General features: G+C 37.5%; 1 protein-coding gene across 1 annotated transcript in view; it reads left to right on the top strand.

Moving 5' to 3' along the window:
- The window catches only part of PARG (poly(ADP-ribose) glycohydrolase), a 62763-nt gene that overhangs the window by 3321 nt on the left and 40857 nt on the right, over nucleotides 1-18585 (top strand). The window contains exons 3-7 of the mRNA XM_050340056.1: nucleotides 2152-3135; nucleotides 5367-5550; nucleotides 6706-6828; nucleotides 8129-8212; nucleotides 9232-9306. Coding sequence (XP_050196013.1) covers nucleotides 2152-3135; nucleotides 5367-5550; nucleotides 6706-6828; nucleotides 8129-8212; nucleotides 9232-9306 — 1450 coding nt within the window. The remainder of the gene's footprint in view (nucleotides 1-2151; nucleotides 3136-5366; nucleotides 5551-6705; nucleotides 6829-8128; nucleotides 8213-9231; nucleotides 9307-18585) is intronic.

Here is an 18585-nt window from a genome sequence, read left to right as displayed (position 1 = left end):
TGCAAAGAAAAAGATGGGAACCTTCAGCAAGGGAAGGCAAAGTGCGACTTGCTTCTGGTAGCAGTCAACCACTGGATCAAGTTAGCTGTAGTGTCAAACTATGCCCTTGGCCAACAGCTCTGCTTTCATTTTTGTTTAAAATAGGGCACTATCAGTTACAGATTTTGGCTGATAGTCCTGTGGTCAACTCACAGTTTTGTTGTTATTTTACATTTTGGTTTGTCTCATTGGACTGTGATTGTGATGTAAACACAGGCAGCTGGATTTAGTTTCAGCCAGAATTTACAGGTGCTCAAATGTGCATTCAGGTTATTTTATGGAAGATGTTTTGAAAGTTTTGCTGCTGAATGGCATCAGGTAAAGTTTGATACTTTTTGCTAATGTGTCGTCAGGAGCAATGATTGCAAGGCAGCATTAAACTCCAAAGAGTTTAACTGTCTGGTGCAGAGCAATACCAGATAATATTTTTCTATAGCTGCCATTGTAAATGGCCTGGTTTATTTTTCATTGATTTTTCTAATAAATACAAATTAAAATCCCTATCAGTGCTAAAATAGCTGGGAAGACTCATGATAATGATTAATACAGAAGTATGCAGAGCTAATTAGAGGCTCACAGGTTGCAGTAAATCAGGGATGTTAAGAGGATGATTAAGGAGGGAATTAATTGTTTTTTTTAATTCCCTGTAGAATAGTGTCCCTCAATCCCTGATGACAAATTACAACCTAGTCAGTTTTAAGCAGCAGAATAGTCGTGTAAACATTTCATGTGCTTTTCTGTTGCGGTTAACATCACAATTTTAATTTAAATGCTGTCTTTGTGTTAGATTTGCTATCTCAAGTTGGCAACAGATGTTGTCAGTACCTCTAAAGAGTCATTCAGATGGCACCAATAACATAACTTTCATTTCTGTTCATCAGAATTTGCAGGAACAAATGCAGATATGGGAAATTAAATTATCATAACATAAACCCCTCTAAAATCCTTTCCAGGCTGTCATCTGTTGCTTCAAGCCCCCTTTTTTCTTTTTTGTTCTGTAGCGGTAGTGGTGTGAATCCTCTCTCCTTATCCTGAGTGGTCTTTTATAAAAGGTCTGTTATCATTCATGGAGAGAATTAATGCCTTCAGGAATCTACTAAGCTGTTCATTTTCTGAATTTAGGATTGTGTGATAATTGCATATTTTCCTTTTTACTGTAGATGGGAAGCTGGGCAATGACCAGACCCAGAGTTCGGTTTGCATTGGTAATAAACAAAGTTAGTACAATCAGGAGAAGGTACTGTTCAGAGCAGTGTGTTCAACAAGACTAATCAGAGGTTTTTTACAATTCATGTGCCATCTCAGTAATTTTCTTTATCAACACATGGACACACAAATTATAAGGAAATTTGAAGTGGCTTTTCCTATGTCTTCTTGAAAAATTTCATCTGCTCTTACAAAACTCACTTCATATCCCAATGTAACCACTGGAATGTGTTTCTATCCTGCACTGTCTTACACAAAGACAAATCAGGATATTTTTTTCTCTTAAAAACGAACTGATTTAATGTGTCTTTTAAATTTATTATCAGTTCTAAATATATTTTACGCTTGTGCTTTTGTATGGTAATTGTTTTTTAAGATGGCTCTTTTTAAAAGTAAGGGAGTAATAGGATGTTTTTGAGACTTTGGACTGCTGTGCTCTGCTCTTCTAAAAGATGAATTTGTAGCTCTGAGAGAAAGGCCCTAAACCCACTGATTTCCTTGCTCACTGTATTTAACAGATAAAAATGAAAGTTATGGAGGACTTTATCATGACTTCTAATGTTTTTTCATTTGGAGAAAATAGCTAAATATTTAGGTCTTTAGCTGTAACAGTAGGAGGGTAGCAACGTCATGCTGTTTAGGTATGAAAATGAGGATAATGAATAGATTCCTAAGGTAAGCAACTGATTCATCATCCTTTGGAGCCTTTAAAAGGAAATAGATTGCTAGTGAGCTACGTTCCTCAGTGCAGGAAACGTCGTTAATCCTGGTAGTGTTCACTTACAGATTAGAATGAATAAAAATCTGTACTTTCTATTGTTAGTTTGTCATTGTTCCTTAAAAAAAATATGCACAGTAATTTTGTTTGGAAATAAGACATTGAATTCCCTGACTTCTCTTCTGCAGCTTACACAGCAAAAGTAATAACAATACTGAAACAAATCCCAAGATGACTTCAATTAAAAAAGAGAACTTTTGTGAACATGATGTGAAAAAGCTAGAGAGCACTTGTCAGCAAAATTACACACAAATGTCTGTGGAAGTTGGTGCAAAGCCTGTAAATTTGCCTCAGAAGGGGAACATGTGTAACTGGGAGGCTGAGGACAAAGACGCAGCCTTGGATACAGATCCTGTGAAGGGGCCGCAGTCTGGAGACCTCTTTAAAAACGCCAACATTGATCAGATGCACAAAACTGGCAAGCAGGCCCAGAGAGGCTGTGAGGAAAGCAGTGAGAGTTGGACTCAGGGGAAGTTGTCATCAGACCAGTCTTTGAAAACAGGAAATACAAAACCTCCTTCCAAAGACAGTGACACAGATGAACAGGTGGCTTCATGCAATTCACAGAAGCTGAAGAGTTGCAATTCTGTCTGTTTATTGGGTGAACAAGAGGAAGGGGATGTAATTCCAGAAAGTCCACTTTCAGATGCTGGTTGTGATGCCTGTATACCTGATCTTGGAGGTCCTGGAAAACTGAGCAAGTGTCAGAGCAGTTCAGGGGACTCACCTGCTTTTGAGAAAGAGAGTGAACCAGAGTCACCGATGGATGTAGATAATTCCAAAAATAGCTGCCACGGGTCAGAGGCTGATGAAGAAACAAGTCCATTTCTGGATGAGCGAGAGGAGAATAATATGCCAAAATCCATAAACAAATCTTTTAGAATTCAATATGGGGATGCTGAATTGGAGTCTAGGAAGTCACGTTTCTCTGCCAAGGTCTGTGGAAGCTTTGAGGAAACAGATAATTCTGTTAAGGAGGACGGTCTGCATACAAAGCCACCTGGAATCTCTCCTGCTCCGTCATCAGAATGCAAAGGTGCAAAACAGGGTGTGAAGAGAGACTCCAAAATCACCTCTCACTTCATGAGGATACCTAAAGTTGAGGAGAAAAGGTAGTGTTCTGTCTGTCTGCTTCATCTGTTATTCTCATGCTTGAAAATTTCCTCTTTGGGCACAGAGCTTTGGAGGCTGGATTGTATAAAGAGTTTTGCAAAATATATTTTAAGGCACAAAGACAACTCTGGTATAAGATTGAAATTATTTTTAATAGGACTGTTTGTGCCTTTTTAAAGGATATATTTGTCTAGTCCAGTTTTTAAAATCATTTGAGATCTGTTAAAATTGGGGATTAAGACACTGCAGGAAGTTGATTTTCTTTATCAGAGTAGTGATTTAAACCATAGGATTTTTAAAGTTTGAAAATGAATGTTGGTACAGGAGTGCATTATGGAGTGTATCTTTAGCTTTCAGTATTTAATTTAGAATACTTGAAGAAACTGGTATTTTTTCAGTTTTATTAGTTTTACCTGTCAAAAATAGTGACTCTTACTTTGTTGAACCATCAGTGCTATTGATGCTTTGATTGAACTAGATATGAGATATTTCGCTTCTGAAAGCAGTTGTAGAGATCTGTTTCTTTGTTTGTTTGTTTGGTTTGTTTTGTTTGACCTTATCCATAACTTGTTAGAGAGGAGGACCCGTGGTTACACATTACAACAGACATAGAAGCCCTGAGCATGACGCGGGACTCTGAACTCCACGTGTTGCGTCAGGACAAAAGGATAATGTCTGCTCTGAAGAGCTTAGATTCCAGGGGGAGCTGAGAAAGTGAATTAGCAGCTAAGAAGTGAGCAGAAACAAAAGGGCTGTGTGTGCTGGCAGAACATCTGATTGCCTCACTAGACTCAAGTCCTTCAGGGCAAGGAAGTAGTTTCTCAGGTCTTTACTGGGACAGTTTCTGGATCTACAGAGCAGCACAAGGAACTTTTCAAGGAAATGGAAGAGAGGCGGGCTGGAGCTTGCATTTGAGAAATCTTAGGAATAGGCTGAGCGTGTAAAACAAAATGAAAGGTGGTTCTTAGCAAATTCTTCATCCATATGCTTTTCCTATAAGAAATCTGGAAAGGGGGGTTTAAAGTTTAAAATAATGGCTTTAGGGAGTTCTCTTTTCACTAATTTAAATGAATTGCTGTTCAGCAAAGCAGCAGAGGTTGAGGCTTGTGTTTTTCAGTGCTAGAGCATTGTGTGGTACAATAAATTGATGTTTGAGAAGTGAAACTCATGCAAAAGTAGGTTTTTTTGTGGCATAGATGGAAATTCTATCAGGGCTTTACAGAATAATCAGTAAGGTAGAGCATGAGGCTGTAAAGAGATGACTTTTTTTCTTTCTGCGACCTAAACAAGATAATATTAAGGTCATAAACCTCAGTGCCAGGAAAAATAGCGGTGTTGCCTATAGTACTTAAGAGGGTGATTAGAAAATCCTAAAGGTTTGCTACTGGTTTTTGTTAGACCAGGTCTACAGCAGATAAGACTGGCCCAGGTCTTAACTTGCAGGGGAAGAAGCAGTAGTGTATCAAGCAGGTTTCAGACATCAGTAATGCCATGCCAGGGTTATGCACAGGGGCCAGGACCCAGTGTGCTATGTCAAACATACAACAGATTCAGATTTTTCTTCCCCAAAATATCTCAGATTCATGCAAATACCTTTGACCATTAAAGAGGATTAGTTCATCTGCTCTTGCATGTCTTTGAATGTTGCGAGTGTTTTTTTGATTACTTTAAATTGTCTACTTCCATTGCAAGTATTGTATGCCTGGTGTGAGAAACACAACCCCAGTGAGAAAGGGTGCTAAAGGAATTTGTTTTCTTTTTTTCTTTTTTTTTTTTTTTAATTTTCAGTTTGAGGAAGGGATATGTGCATTTGTGCATGCACACATTTGTTTTCTAACAGTTGGGAAAAGGCTGTAGAAGGTATCCTGACAGACACAGACCACTGAGTCTGTCTCCTGTCCATGGATAAAAAGATCCTGTTGGGAAGGATGGCTCTGCAGAGGAATACCCTGCCTTGCTAACCCACTGCAGTTCTGTGAAGGTGTTTGCAGCCTGTAGAGAAGAGTGTTTTGGTAGACATCATGTACTTGTGTGAGCTGGGGAGGAGGAGGAGGAGGTTGGTGGTGGCGGGAGTTTTCCCCAAATAGAGCTTTGTCGTGGGGGCACAGCAAAGGCTGGCAAATAAACCGACTCTGTTATGATTGTAACCCTGGGGTGGAAGTTTGTGTATTTGCCTACCAGGTTTTTTAGTGGAAATAAAATGTTTCAATGTATTTTATTTTAACATCAGGAAAGAAAAGTGTGAGTTCAAACCGCAGAGGCCAGGAAGGAAGATTCCTAGATATGTGCCACCTCCTCTTCCGAGTAACAGGAAGTGGTTTGGAACACCGATCGAGGAGATGAGGAGGATGCCGACGTGTGGAGCCCGCCTGCCTCACCTGCGCCCCTCTGCCAATCACACAGTGACCGTCAGGGTATGATGGCTCAGCGTGTTACCTCAAACCTCATTTCTTACTGACCTGTTCACTGATGGCAAATGCCAAATGTTCGTCTTAGATTTCCACATCCTGCTAATACTGCTCCTTTGCCATTCCTTGTGAGAGGGCTCAGACAACTGATTTTCCTGAAAATTGACTTTTCTGATGCACAGGATTAGGATGTTAAGATCCACAAGAAACACAGTTATGGTTTCACTGCCAGTGTCTTGTTAGGAAGAAGTATTTTTAGTTTGCATGGGGGTGTGTGTGCTTCCTTGTCTGAGTTATAAACTGTGGGAATTTAAATACATCTGCAAGTAAAATTTGTACTTCCAACATTTTCATTCTGTATTTTCATTTTGATATGAATCTGGTTTGGATTCAAGATGTACAAAAGGTTCAAGATACGAAAAAGACAAAGAATGAAGAAGAATTTCTAGCAATTTTACCACTTCATTTTAGTATGAATCTGATATGTTTACCTTCAATCCTTTGGAGTAGTGTTCAGTCCAATTATTGCTGAAATAAAATGTGACCAGAAACATGTTGGGTTCATGGATAAATCCCAACCAAAACAAAAGCACCTTGAGTGTTCTGAAACACACAGTTCTGAGACAATCAGTTCTGCCTGAGGGCCATATATCAAATTAAGTCTTTAAGAACATTGTATTATTTATTTTTATGTTTCTGATGTTCTGTGCAGAAAATTTGAAATATTACTCTACCTATAATGATTTCTCATCCTTTTCTGTGTTAGGTTTAAAAATATTATTTCTGCACATGACTATCTGAAACTATATTTTGAAAATATTTGGATGAAACTGTGTAGATACTTAAATTCATAAATGAGGAAATCTATAGCTGGTAACTGGATGTATAATAATTGAGTATATTACCTTTACTTGAGTGTGTTTCAAGAGGTCAAATGATAAGGTAACTTTCTATTCAACAAGTATAATGTAAGATTAAGAGGTGGATTTTTTTCTAAGTGAATATCCATCGTGTGGTCAGCTTGTAGCTTACCCCTTTCCAAAACAGGTGGCTGTAGATGAGAGCTTTTTTAAACTACCTTTTAGCTTGCTTTTTATTTCTTCCATTTAGAAACTTGAAAGTAGAGTCTGAGCTTTTCCCCCCTCTCCTCCTGTGTTTCAGGTAGATCTTCTGAGGGAAGGAGAGGTACCTAAACCTTTTCCAACTCACTACAAAGACTTGTGGGACAACAAGCATGTTAAAATGCCCTGCTCAGAACAAAATTTATACCCTGTAGAGGATGAGGTAAGATTAAGTATTTGCAGATGTGTAATCAAATAAGTTTGTTTACACACAGATGAGTTTTCAGTCTACTGCATTTGCTGAGTTATCAAGCTGTGTATGGGATGTGAAAATTAAGTGTGAAAAGCTGGGTTCTGGGTCATGATGCTCCAGACAGAGCAGAAGACTTCTTTTCCTAGTAATTATTTCATCTAGCAATGAGTTGATGATGTGTATATTTCTATACTTAATGGAGTGGAAACTTCGGCTCCTTATAAATCTTATTTATTTACTTATGTGTTTATATGGTATATATTTTGTGTGTGTTTGTGAAGTAATTTGCAATGCCAACAGATGTGAGTGAACTTATAACCACAGTTTGATAGTGAGGTGTGTCTGACAGTTGTTCCACTAAAACAATGGCAGAGATTGGAGTTGGCCCTGAATAGTTTGTTGATGTGGTATTTCTTGTCACTGCTTGAGACTTACTTAAACATACCCACTCAAAATACTTCAGACTGTGGTGAATAAAATCAGCCAGCGTGTCTTACAGTGAAAACTGTATAATGATTATTGGTACTTGACTCTTGAACAGAAAATTCTTAAAGCCTCTATGAAATACACTCAACCTTTTCATTTATCAATTTTACAGATGGAGCATAATATGAATTTAGTTGGTGTTTCAGAGATAACATGTTGATGAGATAGATCTTTGTTGCCAGATGAGCAAGATGATTTGTCTCTTCCCTTGTAAGAAATAGCCAAGATGTGATAGTCTTGTAGGAAATGTCATTGTTGCTTACAGGGGGCAATACGACTTTCTGTTGAGGAAAAGTATCACAGGATGTCTTAAATTTGGGTTGACATGAGAGTCATCCACGGCAATATGCTTCTATCTTCCAAGCCCTTAATGTTCTTGAGGTTACATTTTTATAAAGTTCAGTTCATGTTTTTGAGTAGCAGATTTTATAAAGTGTGGTCGTGTTTTATCCTCAAAATTCACTTTCTTTGTGAGGAATGTACGGAACATTATTTGTCCCTCTTGAGGTGGCATGAGGAAGAGTGCTGCATTTGTGGAAAAAGAGCTCTGTGAATTTTGTAAATGTTTCAATTAAAAATGAACTCTCTCAGAAGTAAAATGCAATGGACTAGCAGTTGCAGAAGTTACTTTGCAGATACTCAAAAGATGTGTATTTTTTAAGAGCTTCACAAGTAAAGCAAAGTTTACTTTAAACAAATGTGTGAAAGAATACAATTATTAGTAAATGTGTCTTTTTGTTTTGGATAACTTAATCTGACTTTGTTCTGGGCTTTTGCTTTAAAGAATGGAGATAGAACTGCTGGAAGTCGATGGGAACTAATCCAAACTGCCTTACTTAACAAATTTACCTGCTCGCATGATTTGAAGGTAAGATTGCCAATTTGTAATCCAATCTATGTACATGTAAGTACATTCAGGCTCTCTGTGTACTAATAATGATTCTGGCTCCATCCTGTTTGTTTCATCATTTAATAAATTATTAAAAAAGCTATGCTATTCAGGGGATTACCTAATGAATTGAAGTTCTCAATGAGTCCTAAGTGTTACCACTGAATTTATTAGGTATTATTAAAATTATCGTCTTTTTTAAGTTTGCATAACACTGTGTTTGTCCAGCAGTACCTACTAGTTTGTGGTAAATGTGGCATGAAGGCTTTCTGTGGCCAGATGGTAGGGGATGCACAGGTGGGAGAGTTTGAAATAGTGACTTTTGCTTCAGTTCACTCCACTAGAATCGCAACATCAAGCTGCTGACAAAAATCTGTAGATTTTTGGAGACTAGTCCTCCGTTGATAACTTGCAGTTATGTGACAGGAATTGTGATTTGGAGCAGCTCAGAATTGCTATTATGTTTTTTTGTGAAGAATAATGTAATTTAGGTTATACCTGAAAGTCAGGGAAAGGAGGAGAATGTGAACGCTACAGATGATCTTTAAATGAATAAAAAGTGCTTCCTCAGCAAGTGGTGAGACTTCCCTTGGCAATACTATTTTATTTGGTATGTTTTTCTTGTGAATTTTGTTTCTAAACTGGTACAACTTCTACTGTATTGCTGAGAGCCACCTTTTATTGGTATTTTTAACAAGAGCATGCATGGGGTGCAAACCATTGATGTTGTGTGTTGGCAGATCCAAGCATGCCTTGTCTTGTTTTGTGCTAGGAGGAAAAACTTGTACTCTGAAGCTCATTCAATACTAAACCTGATGTAGAGGGTTCAGGACGGTGGAATTGCACCGTGTTAATACAGTGCTACAGATTTTGGTGGGCTCTGTGGCAGGTTTTAGCCACCAGATGGTGCTGTTCCTTCAACAAGGAAATTTCCTGACCTGGTTTTTGTTCCTTTAATAATTATCTCTGAGCTCTATTTTGTTGTGCTCTTTCCCTAGGAGGCCATACTGAGGTACAACGTTGCTTATTCCAAGAAATGGGACTTCACAGCTCTTACTGACTTCTGTGAGAAGGTAAAACAAGTTGATGTAAAATAGGAAGAAAAGTAAAATAAAAGTGACTACTTTGCCTATATATCTCAATGTTTTTGGCTTTATTTCCGTTTTCAAGAATAAAGGGTTTGCAGGCATCATCTGTGTGAACAGCTACTTGGCTGGTAACTCCGGCTGAAACAATAATTATACTTTATAAAATGGCTTAATTTTAAATCTTAAACATGTAATTTGGGTGCTTCAGTAACACTTAAGCTTATTGAAGGTAAGGTGAGAAATGTCCTTTCTCTATTTTATCAAAACAATCCTGACTGATAATCAGAAACTGCTAATTAAAGCATTGTGAGAAATTAAATGAGATGCAGTAGAAATTGTTGTATTCTTATTCCAGCAACTCAGAAGTACTTTTAAAGCACATGTACTTGTTTTCCTTGGGAGAGGCTTGCTAAATTCTATTAAGGTTCAGTGGAAACTAAATTTGATTCGAGGTTAATTTTGTTAGCTGTGTGTGTAAATAGATGTCTGCTTAGGTCATGTGGTCAGAGGAGGTGTTCTCTCGGTTTTCCCTTGCGTGTGGCAACTCTTTCACAGAAAGAGTTTCCTTTAGCAAGCAGCACAGTATTGTTATTATTGACAAAAGGTAGTTATAGAAATGCTGGTGGTACCATATTTGCAAGCCATGAGAGTTACTGTGCTCACCCATCCTGCTGGTTTAATGCTCCCTCCTCTCAGCTCGAGAGCCTCTTTTTTCTTTTGGGCCGTCATGCCTCGGTGGTAGAGGTGTGGACATTTGGCCTCTTTGCTGCTGTTGACTCTTCTACCAACTGAAATTCACTTGGCCTGTTCAGCTGTTCACTCTTGTGTTATTAAAGTACACATATTTAAATTAGAATGTTTTAAACTGCAAGTGCTGTTTAGTTAAAAACCTGACTCAGGAATGTACCAGGTTTGCATCATGTTGCTACAAGCGCAACTGAGCTTGTCCTGATGTGTTCATATTGGGAATTTGGGATTTTGAAAACTATGGGGGATTAGATCCAGAGATCATCAGCCAGAGAGCATAAGTAATATCAGCTGTCTCCAGAGAAGAGAGGGACAATAGGGAAATAGACTGTGTTTTGGGCATCATTCTTTCACTGGGGTGAAAATGAAATTTCTATATCCTCGGAATGATGATTTATTTGTGGGGTAACCAGATGAAGGGGGGAGGGCTGTTTCGTACAGAGATTTTAGACCATGTTAAAGAGTGTGCAGCAGTATATTGAATGAGAAAGAGTGAAGTGCTTGTGACACAGTGGCCTCTTGTAGCCCACAGGAGCAAAATCTTACCCTGCTTTGCTTTGTTGAATATATTGAGTTTAGAGAACTGACCACGTGGATGTGGTGCATTTTGCAGAGAACTGCTTGAATCTTTTCTGTTATAAAGGGATGTGTGAACTCTTTGAGATTTTTAAGTTAACAAGACATCTGCTTTCAAAGACTGTTTGCAGTCTGGTTAAGCTCTTGAGTGAGTGTTGACATCTTCTGTGGAAATGACCTAAATATACAGACTGTGGTGCATTGTAGTGCTTTTGAATGTGCTGTATTTGGCAGTTAGTGATTAAAGGCATACCAAGGGCCTGTGTATTTTCGTGTTTATCCTACGGTTTTGAGAGTACAGGGGAACTGTTTCAGGTGATGTTTGCCCAGTGAAGGCTGAGGGTGTTGGTTGAAAGGGAAGCTGCCTTCAGTAGTCAGCCCAAAGGGAGTGGAAGCAGCTCAACAGAAGGAAAAATAGACACAAATATATATTAAAAGGAAAAGATTAAAACAGAGTCTAGTTGTGTAAACATCTACTTATATTCTTGGGTGCTATTGACTTTCAGTGCATGCTTAGCCAAGAATTCAGTGGTCTGATCTAGAAGGGAGCTGTGTGCACAAATCTAATGATGTGTCTTTCACAGATTGGAGGCCACTGTATTCAGATATTACTTCAATAGGTCTGTGTTTGATAAATTATGAAGAACCATTTGTTCTTCTATCTTCTGATTATGGACACTGTTCACCTCATCTATTGATCTGTTGAAGGTTGTTGTATCAGTCTTACATTATGATTCTATTTTAGGTAGTTTCCTTCCAATTTACACATATTTTTAAACACTACTCTGTAAGATTCAAGTCAGTTGTCTTGTAATAACAATAATTACCAGTTTCTTTGTCTTAATAAATTTCTTTCCTTCAGGATTAGAACACTTTCAGCTTTCTTAATTAATAGGAAATAAATATTTAAAATGTATGTGAGCCAGGATTTTTTTCTGAAACAAGACAGCCTGACCAGTTCTGCAGTTGTTCAAAGTGTTGGCAGAAGAGGGAGCTCTCACACTTCTCAAAGATTCTTTTGAATGTCAGTTAATGTGTGGAAATAAAATTCCTGTTTGTATAGTGAAGTAAATTTGGAAAATTCGATTTTTTTGTTGTTGTTTCTTTTGAACAATTCATAGAATTTATACCTAGAGCGTAGAACTTGTTTGTAGAACAATGTACATAAAGATCTTTGTGGCTTATTTGCTTCAGACATCTGATAGTTTTGTTGTCCTCTGAAGCATTTCCACACTGTAATAATTTGTTTTACCATCTGTCTGTTAGTATTGGCAGACAGGCTTAGGATTTATTCAAGTTATTCCTTAGTGGATGAAAGTTATTAGTGCTAACATTTTTCTACTTGTGTGCAAAGTTCTTGTCACTTGGAAGTCATCCTTTCCTCTGTTTCTCCAGGACTTACCTAGAAAAGGGTAAGTTTAGGAAAGAGTAAGGAAGAAGCAGAAAAGTGAGGAAGCCACTATGGATGGAGCTGTATTGGGACCCACAGTGTGCTGTAGATGAGCTTTTTTTACGTGAATGATGATGAATTTGGTGTTAATTACACGCTTTTGCTCAACAGTGCTACGTACTGTAGTAGTTTTTATTTTTCTTTTTTTGCAGATTTGTCCTTTCACTTCCAGGCAAGACCAAATCATTTTGCTTTTTCCCAAATGTGTTAAATAAAAAGTCAAGTTCAATCATTACAGGCTTATACCTTAGACTAATCTGCAACAGCAGCAACTTTATCGAAAGGAAAAAGTAGGGTTCTGTCATTTAATACATGTGTCATTTAGTCACGTGGTCTGATGCTCTAAGTTAGACCTGCTTGTTCTGGACATGCTTTGTTTTTATCATATTGCTTTAAGGTCTCATAGAGCTTAAGCATAACTCCTTCCTCTGACTGCTTGCATCTGTCCTGCTCTTTCAGGAACAGAGGAGTGTTTAAATCTGAGAATGACATGACACTGTATAAGCAGGGCATAACTTTCTTGAAAGGTGATCCTTCCTTTAAACTCAGTTTTAGTTGCATAGGATACAAGAACTTAAGTCAGTAGGATTTATGTTATGAAGCTTCAGGAACCTTCATGATATAGAACCTTTGTTGTCCTTAAAATCGGAGTTAGTATTTAGGATTCCCCAAACACTTGTTTAAAAAGTTACTTGTGAAATGATGTCTGTGTGCTGTTCAGTGCTGAAAAGAATTAAATCCACTACTTAGGCATGTGATTAGAAGACAGATTGTAGTCTTTGGTGATTATTTGTGTATTGGAAATTGCCTGATCCAGTGGAGAGGGGTCAGGAATCAGTTTCCATATGAGGAATGTCTAAACAAGTTTTTGTTTTAGTTAAGAGAGATGTGAGTAACAGTTATAACAGTGGTGCCCAAAATAATTGTAAGAGAGGATGAAGAGGAAATAACTGTTCATTCTTCTAGTAAAGCAGTTGAAGGACACCAAATGAGTGTTCCTACCAGGTAAAGGTTTCAATACCAGACTAAAATAATTACTTACTGGGGTACTGAATAGAAGGCTGTGGAACCCCTTGTCATGGGATGTAGAGGATGCTGTGGCCTTACATCAGGTTTTGAAGGGATTTGGAGAAGTTGCTGTAAGAAAAATCCTGTTGACACCAACACAGATACTGTGATGAACTCTGGAAATTTCTCAAACAGATTACTGCAAGTGAAGAATGTTGTGAGGAAGTGCTGCTGATTACTTGGTTTTCTTCCTGTTAGACTTTTTGAGGCATCTTTTCTTGATGGGCTTTGATGAACTTTTGTCCATTTTTATATTCTTATGACTTTTCTGGATTGAATTTGAGAGACAGAAGTGCCTTTGTCATACAGGGCCTGTTGTGGTGTAGCATCAGTATGAGGTGTTGCTGACAGAAAGGCATGAGATCTATACACTACCCTCTTTTAGGAGAAAAACATAATAAAGGTAGTTGACATTTTAAATTAACCTCTCTTGAAGGCACTTATGTGTTTTAAAATTTACTCTTCAAGGCTCTCTGTAGAACTTTAAACCCTAGGTGCCTACTTGACTCAAGTAGGAATACTTAAAGGGGATGTGTTACCAGTATCTTTACAAAGATACTGTCTACTATATAATACTCAGTTTCCAACTGTTAGGTTTGGCTTTTAATGTAGGAAAAAGTGTGTGTGTGTCTACAGTAACTGTGTGTGGGTGGCTTGTGGTCTTTTTGTCTTCTGGGAAAGCTTTTTGAAGCCAATCAACCTATTTAGTGACCAGGAACTGCATGTTTACTCTTGATTCCCATATAAATTAGGCATTCAGGAAATCTTTTTATATTATGAAAGAAGCTGTCTAACTTTTACGTTTGGATTTTTCCATCAGATTGAAAGAAACATGGCAATGCTCTTTAAAAGACCAGCCTCTTCCCTGTCTGTACTCAATTACAGAGGAAGACCTTCAGCATGAAGGAAGAACGTACCAGAGCACTGCATCCGTGGTCCTTTTTCTCCTTTTCCAGTCAAGCATGAGTTCACTGGTTTTAGCCTCAGAATTGACTGTTAGCAGTTGGGTTTTTTATGACAGAAATCTCTGTTTATCCTAAAATCTGATAAAAAGCTATGTAGCAAGAAAAGAAAGTCACTAGTCCAACTATATTGCATTTTTAATTCATCCTTTAGTTATGCTTTTATATGATATAGAATACAGACTTTTCAAAATGTTTCTCTTACAATTACAGCTGTAATTAGTTTAGAAAGAGGATTAGAAAAGAAGTTCCATTTCTCACCTCTTTCCACTAAAACTTGCATGATAATACTTCTGTATACCAGATCCTTTTAGAAGTCCAGAACAGCTGTGATGTGAGGCTTTGTTACTCTCTGCTTTTACATGCAACTGTCTGCTTGTAAATTTCTAGAAAATCACTAAATGCCTCTTTCAATTTTTTTTCAAATACATAGACTTGTTAATATACAACATACAAGATAAATATACAAAGAAATTCATGTATAAATACAGCTTTTCCTATTTTCCATAAATATCATACATCCATATGACGTATGTTTTGCTCTTCCAAAAGTCTGGTTTCCTTCTCTTGAAAAATTGAAGTTAATTATCGTACTAGAAATTATGTTTCATTTGCACAAATCCTTACTATTTAAATTTTGGCCTAGCAACATTTATATGAACGTGTGCACACATACTTTTTAAGATACCACTTTTTCTACTGCAGGTGTTCCACACAGATTCCAGAATGTAGGAGAATATTCCTAAAGTGAGGAGTGGTGTAGCATGTTACAATGAGTCTTGTTTCTGTTAGTTAATGCTTTGCACTTTAAGAATAATTAAAATAAATAGAAGATAACTGATGTATTTCACTGAAACCCCTAGCACATGTGTGTCGCTGAGTTGTGGTATAAACCTGTAAAATCTGGGATAATATGTACAAAATGTGCTTAGTGCATTTTTTGGCCAAACTGTAGCACACATTTAAATGTATGCTGCAACATTTGGCCTGAAGTTGTTACTTTTCAGAACATGTCAGATGCAAGTGATTGATTTCAGGTAGAGAATACTAAATTTGTGAGAACTGAGGAAAACAGTCAGGTGTGCAAATACTGGCAGTGTGTCTGCTTCCTCTCTGAGAAGAGTTGGTTGCATTTTGAGATCACTGAGTAAAATTAACTGTTTTGTCAATTAAATACTCAGAATGTGGCAAAACCACACAGCCTTTATGTGTGTGTGGTCCGATCCTTAATGACCTCAAACTTCGCTTGAGAAATTTTGGAAATCATCTGGACAGTTTTGGAAATTAGGCTTCCGTTTTTTTTTTTACCATTATTTCAAACTTTCATCTGAAAAAAAGACTCTAAATGATGCAAGTGCATTGTAGTCTAGTTGGATTATGGTTGAGCTCCAGATTTTCATTCATTTGAAGAAGACCAAACACAAAGCACCCTCTACAGCTAAGTTTGTGTGTATCTTGGTGATTTTTTATCTTCTAATAAGGCTTCTCCTCATTCCTGTCTCCTTGGTCTGAAGAACCATGTCAGTCTTTCCGGTGTGTTGTTTGAATGACCTGCGTGAAAAAAAATGATTATTGCAATCAGTGATACTGGAATAGAAGGAATTTTGAAGTACCAAATTGTTCTGGTGACTGGGTTTTTGAGAAGTCATTTTTATAATTGTCTGGACAGCACTAACAGAAGTGAGCATTGTATAGAGATGTCAGCACTGCAAATGTAGGCTTTTAAGCAAGAAACAGAATGTCCCGAGGCTGAAAATAGCCTATCCATTGCTCCTTGCTGGATTTTATTTTGCTCCAGATGTTTTCAAGCAATTTTCATTACATCAGATTACCTTTGTAAAATCTAAACTGAAAAGGTCTTTTGAGTGTGCTGTGAAGGGTTTTCTTTTCACAGCAGCAGAAAGGAATTTATTCCCATATTGAACAAAAGGTGAGCTTTTCTTGGGTGGGGGGAATATGCATTTTGTAGACATTTAAAACAGAAGCTAAGCATTATAGAGGAGATAGAACACTGAATTACAGGTTTATTCTTAGTTTCCTGTACTTCCTTGGCAGAACAGTTGAGTATTTTTTAAGTGGTGTTTTGTAAGCACTGTCGCAGTGACTATTGAGTTGGAAGTACCAGGGAAGGGATATCTGCAGACACCAGCGTAGAGTTATATTTACACTGTGTCTGAAGTGTTTGTGGATACTTAATGCTTTAATAAAGATCTTTATCGAGACATTCTGAGGGTCTCTTTCATAGTTATTCACTATATTGAGAACATTCCTGTTTGAAAAAGGAAAAATCCCATAGAAAATATAAATGTCCTGGTTTTAAAAACTGTCTTCTGTTATTTGCTTTGTTTTGGGGTCAGAGAGCTCGGGAACAGATTGATTTCCTTCCACTGGATTGTGTGTAAATCATCCTTTGTGTGTGCTCACCTATCTACCAAATGACTAAGAGAAGCTCCTGTTGGTTGTGGGGGCTTTCCTTAGCTGCTTTGTGCTTTTGAATTTTTTATTTTATTTTATGTTATTTATAATATATTTAGCAGTGAGGGGGAAAAAACCAACCAACAGAAAAACCCAACCAAAACCTCCCCCAAAACAACAAAACAAACCCTGATGGTCAAAGCTTTCAAGAGGAATGCTTACTGAAAAGGTGTACATGGAAATAGGGAGGTGATAAAGAGGCATTGCCATTGTTAGGATGATTATGAAGGTATAAATGAAGTGTATTTTAACTGTACTTTCATTTTTTTTATTTCTACCTTTTGGTATGGAAGACTGAGTTTGCTTATATTGCTTCCTTGAGGAGTTTGTTACCAGCTGCCATGCGTTCTTTAAAGAGCAGGTTTACCAAGACAGTTGTACCCTGTACATAGTTTGTACCCTGAATATAGTCACAGGGCCTTATTTGGCCAGTATAATATTAATTACGGGATATTTTTCTCAAGTTATTGGTTATTTTGAGTCTGTATAATACTGACAGTCAAGCAAAAGGTAGTTTATAGATTTGATGAAATCTGTAATGCTATCGTGTTATTTTTACTTGATCCTTCTTTTTTCCCTTCTGCCTCTGCTTGACTATTTTTTTCTTTGGCATGTTAAAGAAAATACAGGTTTGGTAAGAGTAATAGCTCTGTTGTCTCATGAAGCTTTTAGTGCCAAGGTTATCAGTTGCAAAAGTGGTTGAAAAAAGTTGTATTTAACCTCTGATAGCTTTCAAATGCTTTCAGGAGTGGTTTTTTAGCAGATGTTTTAAAGTCATAGCGATATTAAACATTTGCATCAAGTACTGTATTTAGAGAGGTAACAGTTTTGAATAAACCTGGAAACAGATTGTTTTCACTCTTAACTTGTGTCAATCAGGTGAAAGGTACTCTTTTTTTTTCCTCCTCATGTTACAGCCCCGCTGTAGAAACAAGGTCATTGTCCTCTCCACTCCTCTACTTCCCAAGAGTAACTTGAAAGTACACAGAAAGTAGTATTTGACTTTTCATCCCAGGACTCTACCAGTGCTTTGGAAATGGTTGTGATGCCTCTATCCATGATAGAATTCTTTGCAAGAGCACACATGTAGACTCTGTTGGTGGCCTGTGGAGAATCAGGACTGAGATTTCACTCACTGGTAATGGAAACAATTGAGGGTAGATTTCCAGTACCTTGGAAGTATAAACTGGGCTTCTAAGACCATTAAGGGGTGATTGAAAAATAAATACACACTCTTCTCTTAGATTTTATTTAGAATGTTTAAAAGCTTTGAAAGCAAAGCAGCAATTGCTAAGGATGATACACCTGAGGGATCATTCCAGGGTTGGATTGGCAGAAGACGTGAATGAGCCTTGGAGGGGGGGTGGAATTAAACAAAAATGAATTAACCTCTGCCTTGTAAGCTGTCTTCTTTTTTGCTTTTGAAGTGTCAGTTTGTGGGTTTGATAAATGTCAGAAGCATTCTTCCTCTCAAATAAGATTCTTCTCTGCATAATCCAGTGTTGCGGCTTTTTCCCTCTTTCCTCCAAAGATTACTCTGTCCTCCCTTTGGTTTCTAATCAGACAAGTGCTCAAGAAATGGGATGGATTTGACAGCTAAGTGTGTTTCCTACTGAATTTAGTTTTGTCAGGGAACTGAAGGAGGCAGATGAGAGTATTCTTTGTGCAGTTTTGGAAGTTAATTAACTTAATAAAATGGGAACTAAAATGTGCACACACACAATTCCCACCCCTTTTTTCTTTTAGGTTTCAATCTGTTTAGATGTGTAATATTTGATATTATGATAAAGAGTCCTTTTTACACAGGCATACCAGTTAGTGACCTGCGGCCTAGTGTCTGTCTCTAGGTATGAGGTGCACTGATGGTTGTGAATTCAGTAGAATTCATCTCCTCCCTGTTCAGGAGAAAAGGCTTTGGAGAGACTACAACTTAGTGAAGCTTGTTTGGGGCTATATTAACTTAAATATTTTAGTTTTTAAAGTCAA

Source organism: Myiozetetes cayanensis, unplaced genomic scaffold (genome assembly GCF_022539395.1).
Source record: "Myiozetetes cayanensis isolate MyiCay16 unplaced genomic scaffold, myiCay2020 scf10, whole genome shotgun sequence".
In the NCBI taxonomy this organism is placed as follows: domain Eukaryota; kingdom Metazoa; phylum Chordata; class Aves; order Passeriformes; family Tyrannidae; genus Myiozetetes; species Myiozetetes cayanensis.
Note: the sequence above shows the minus strand (reverse complement) of the source record. Positions and strands in the feature narration are given on the sequence as shown.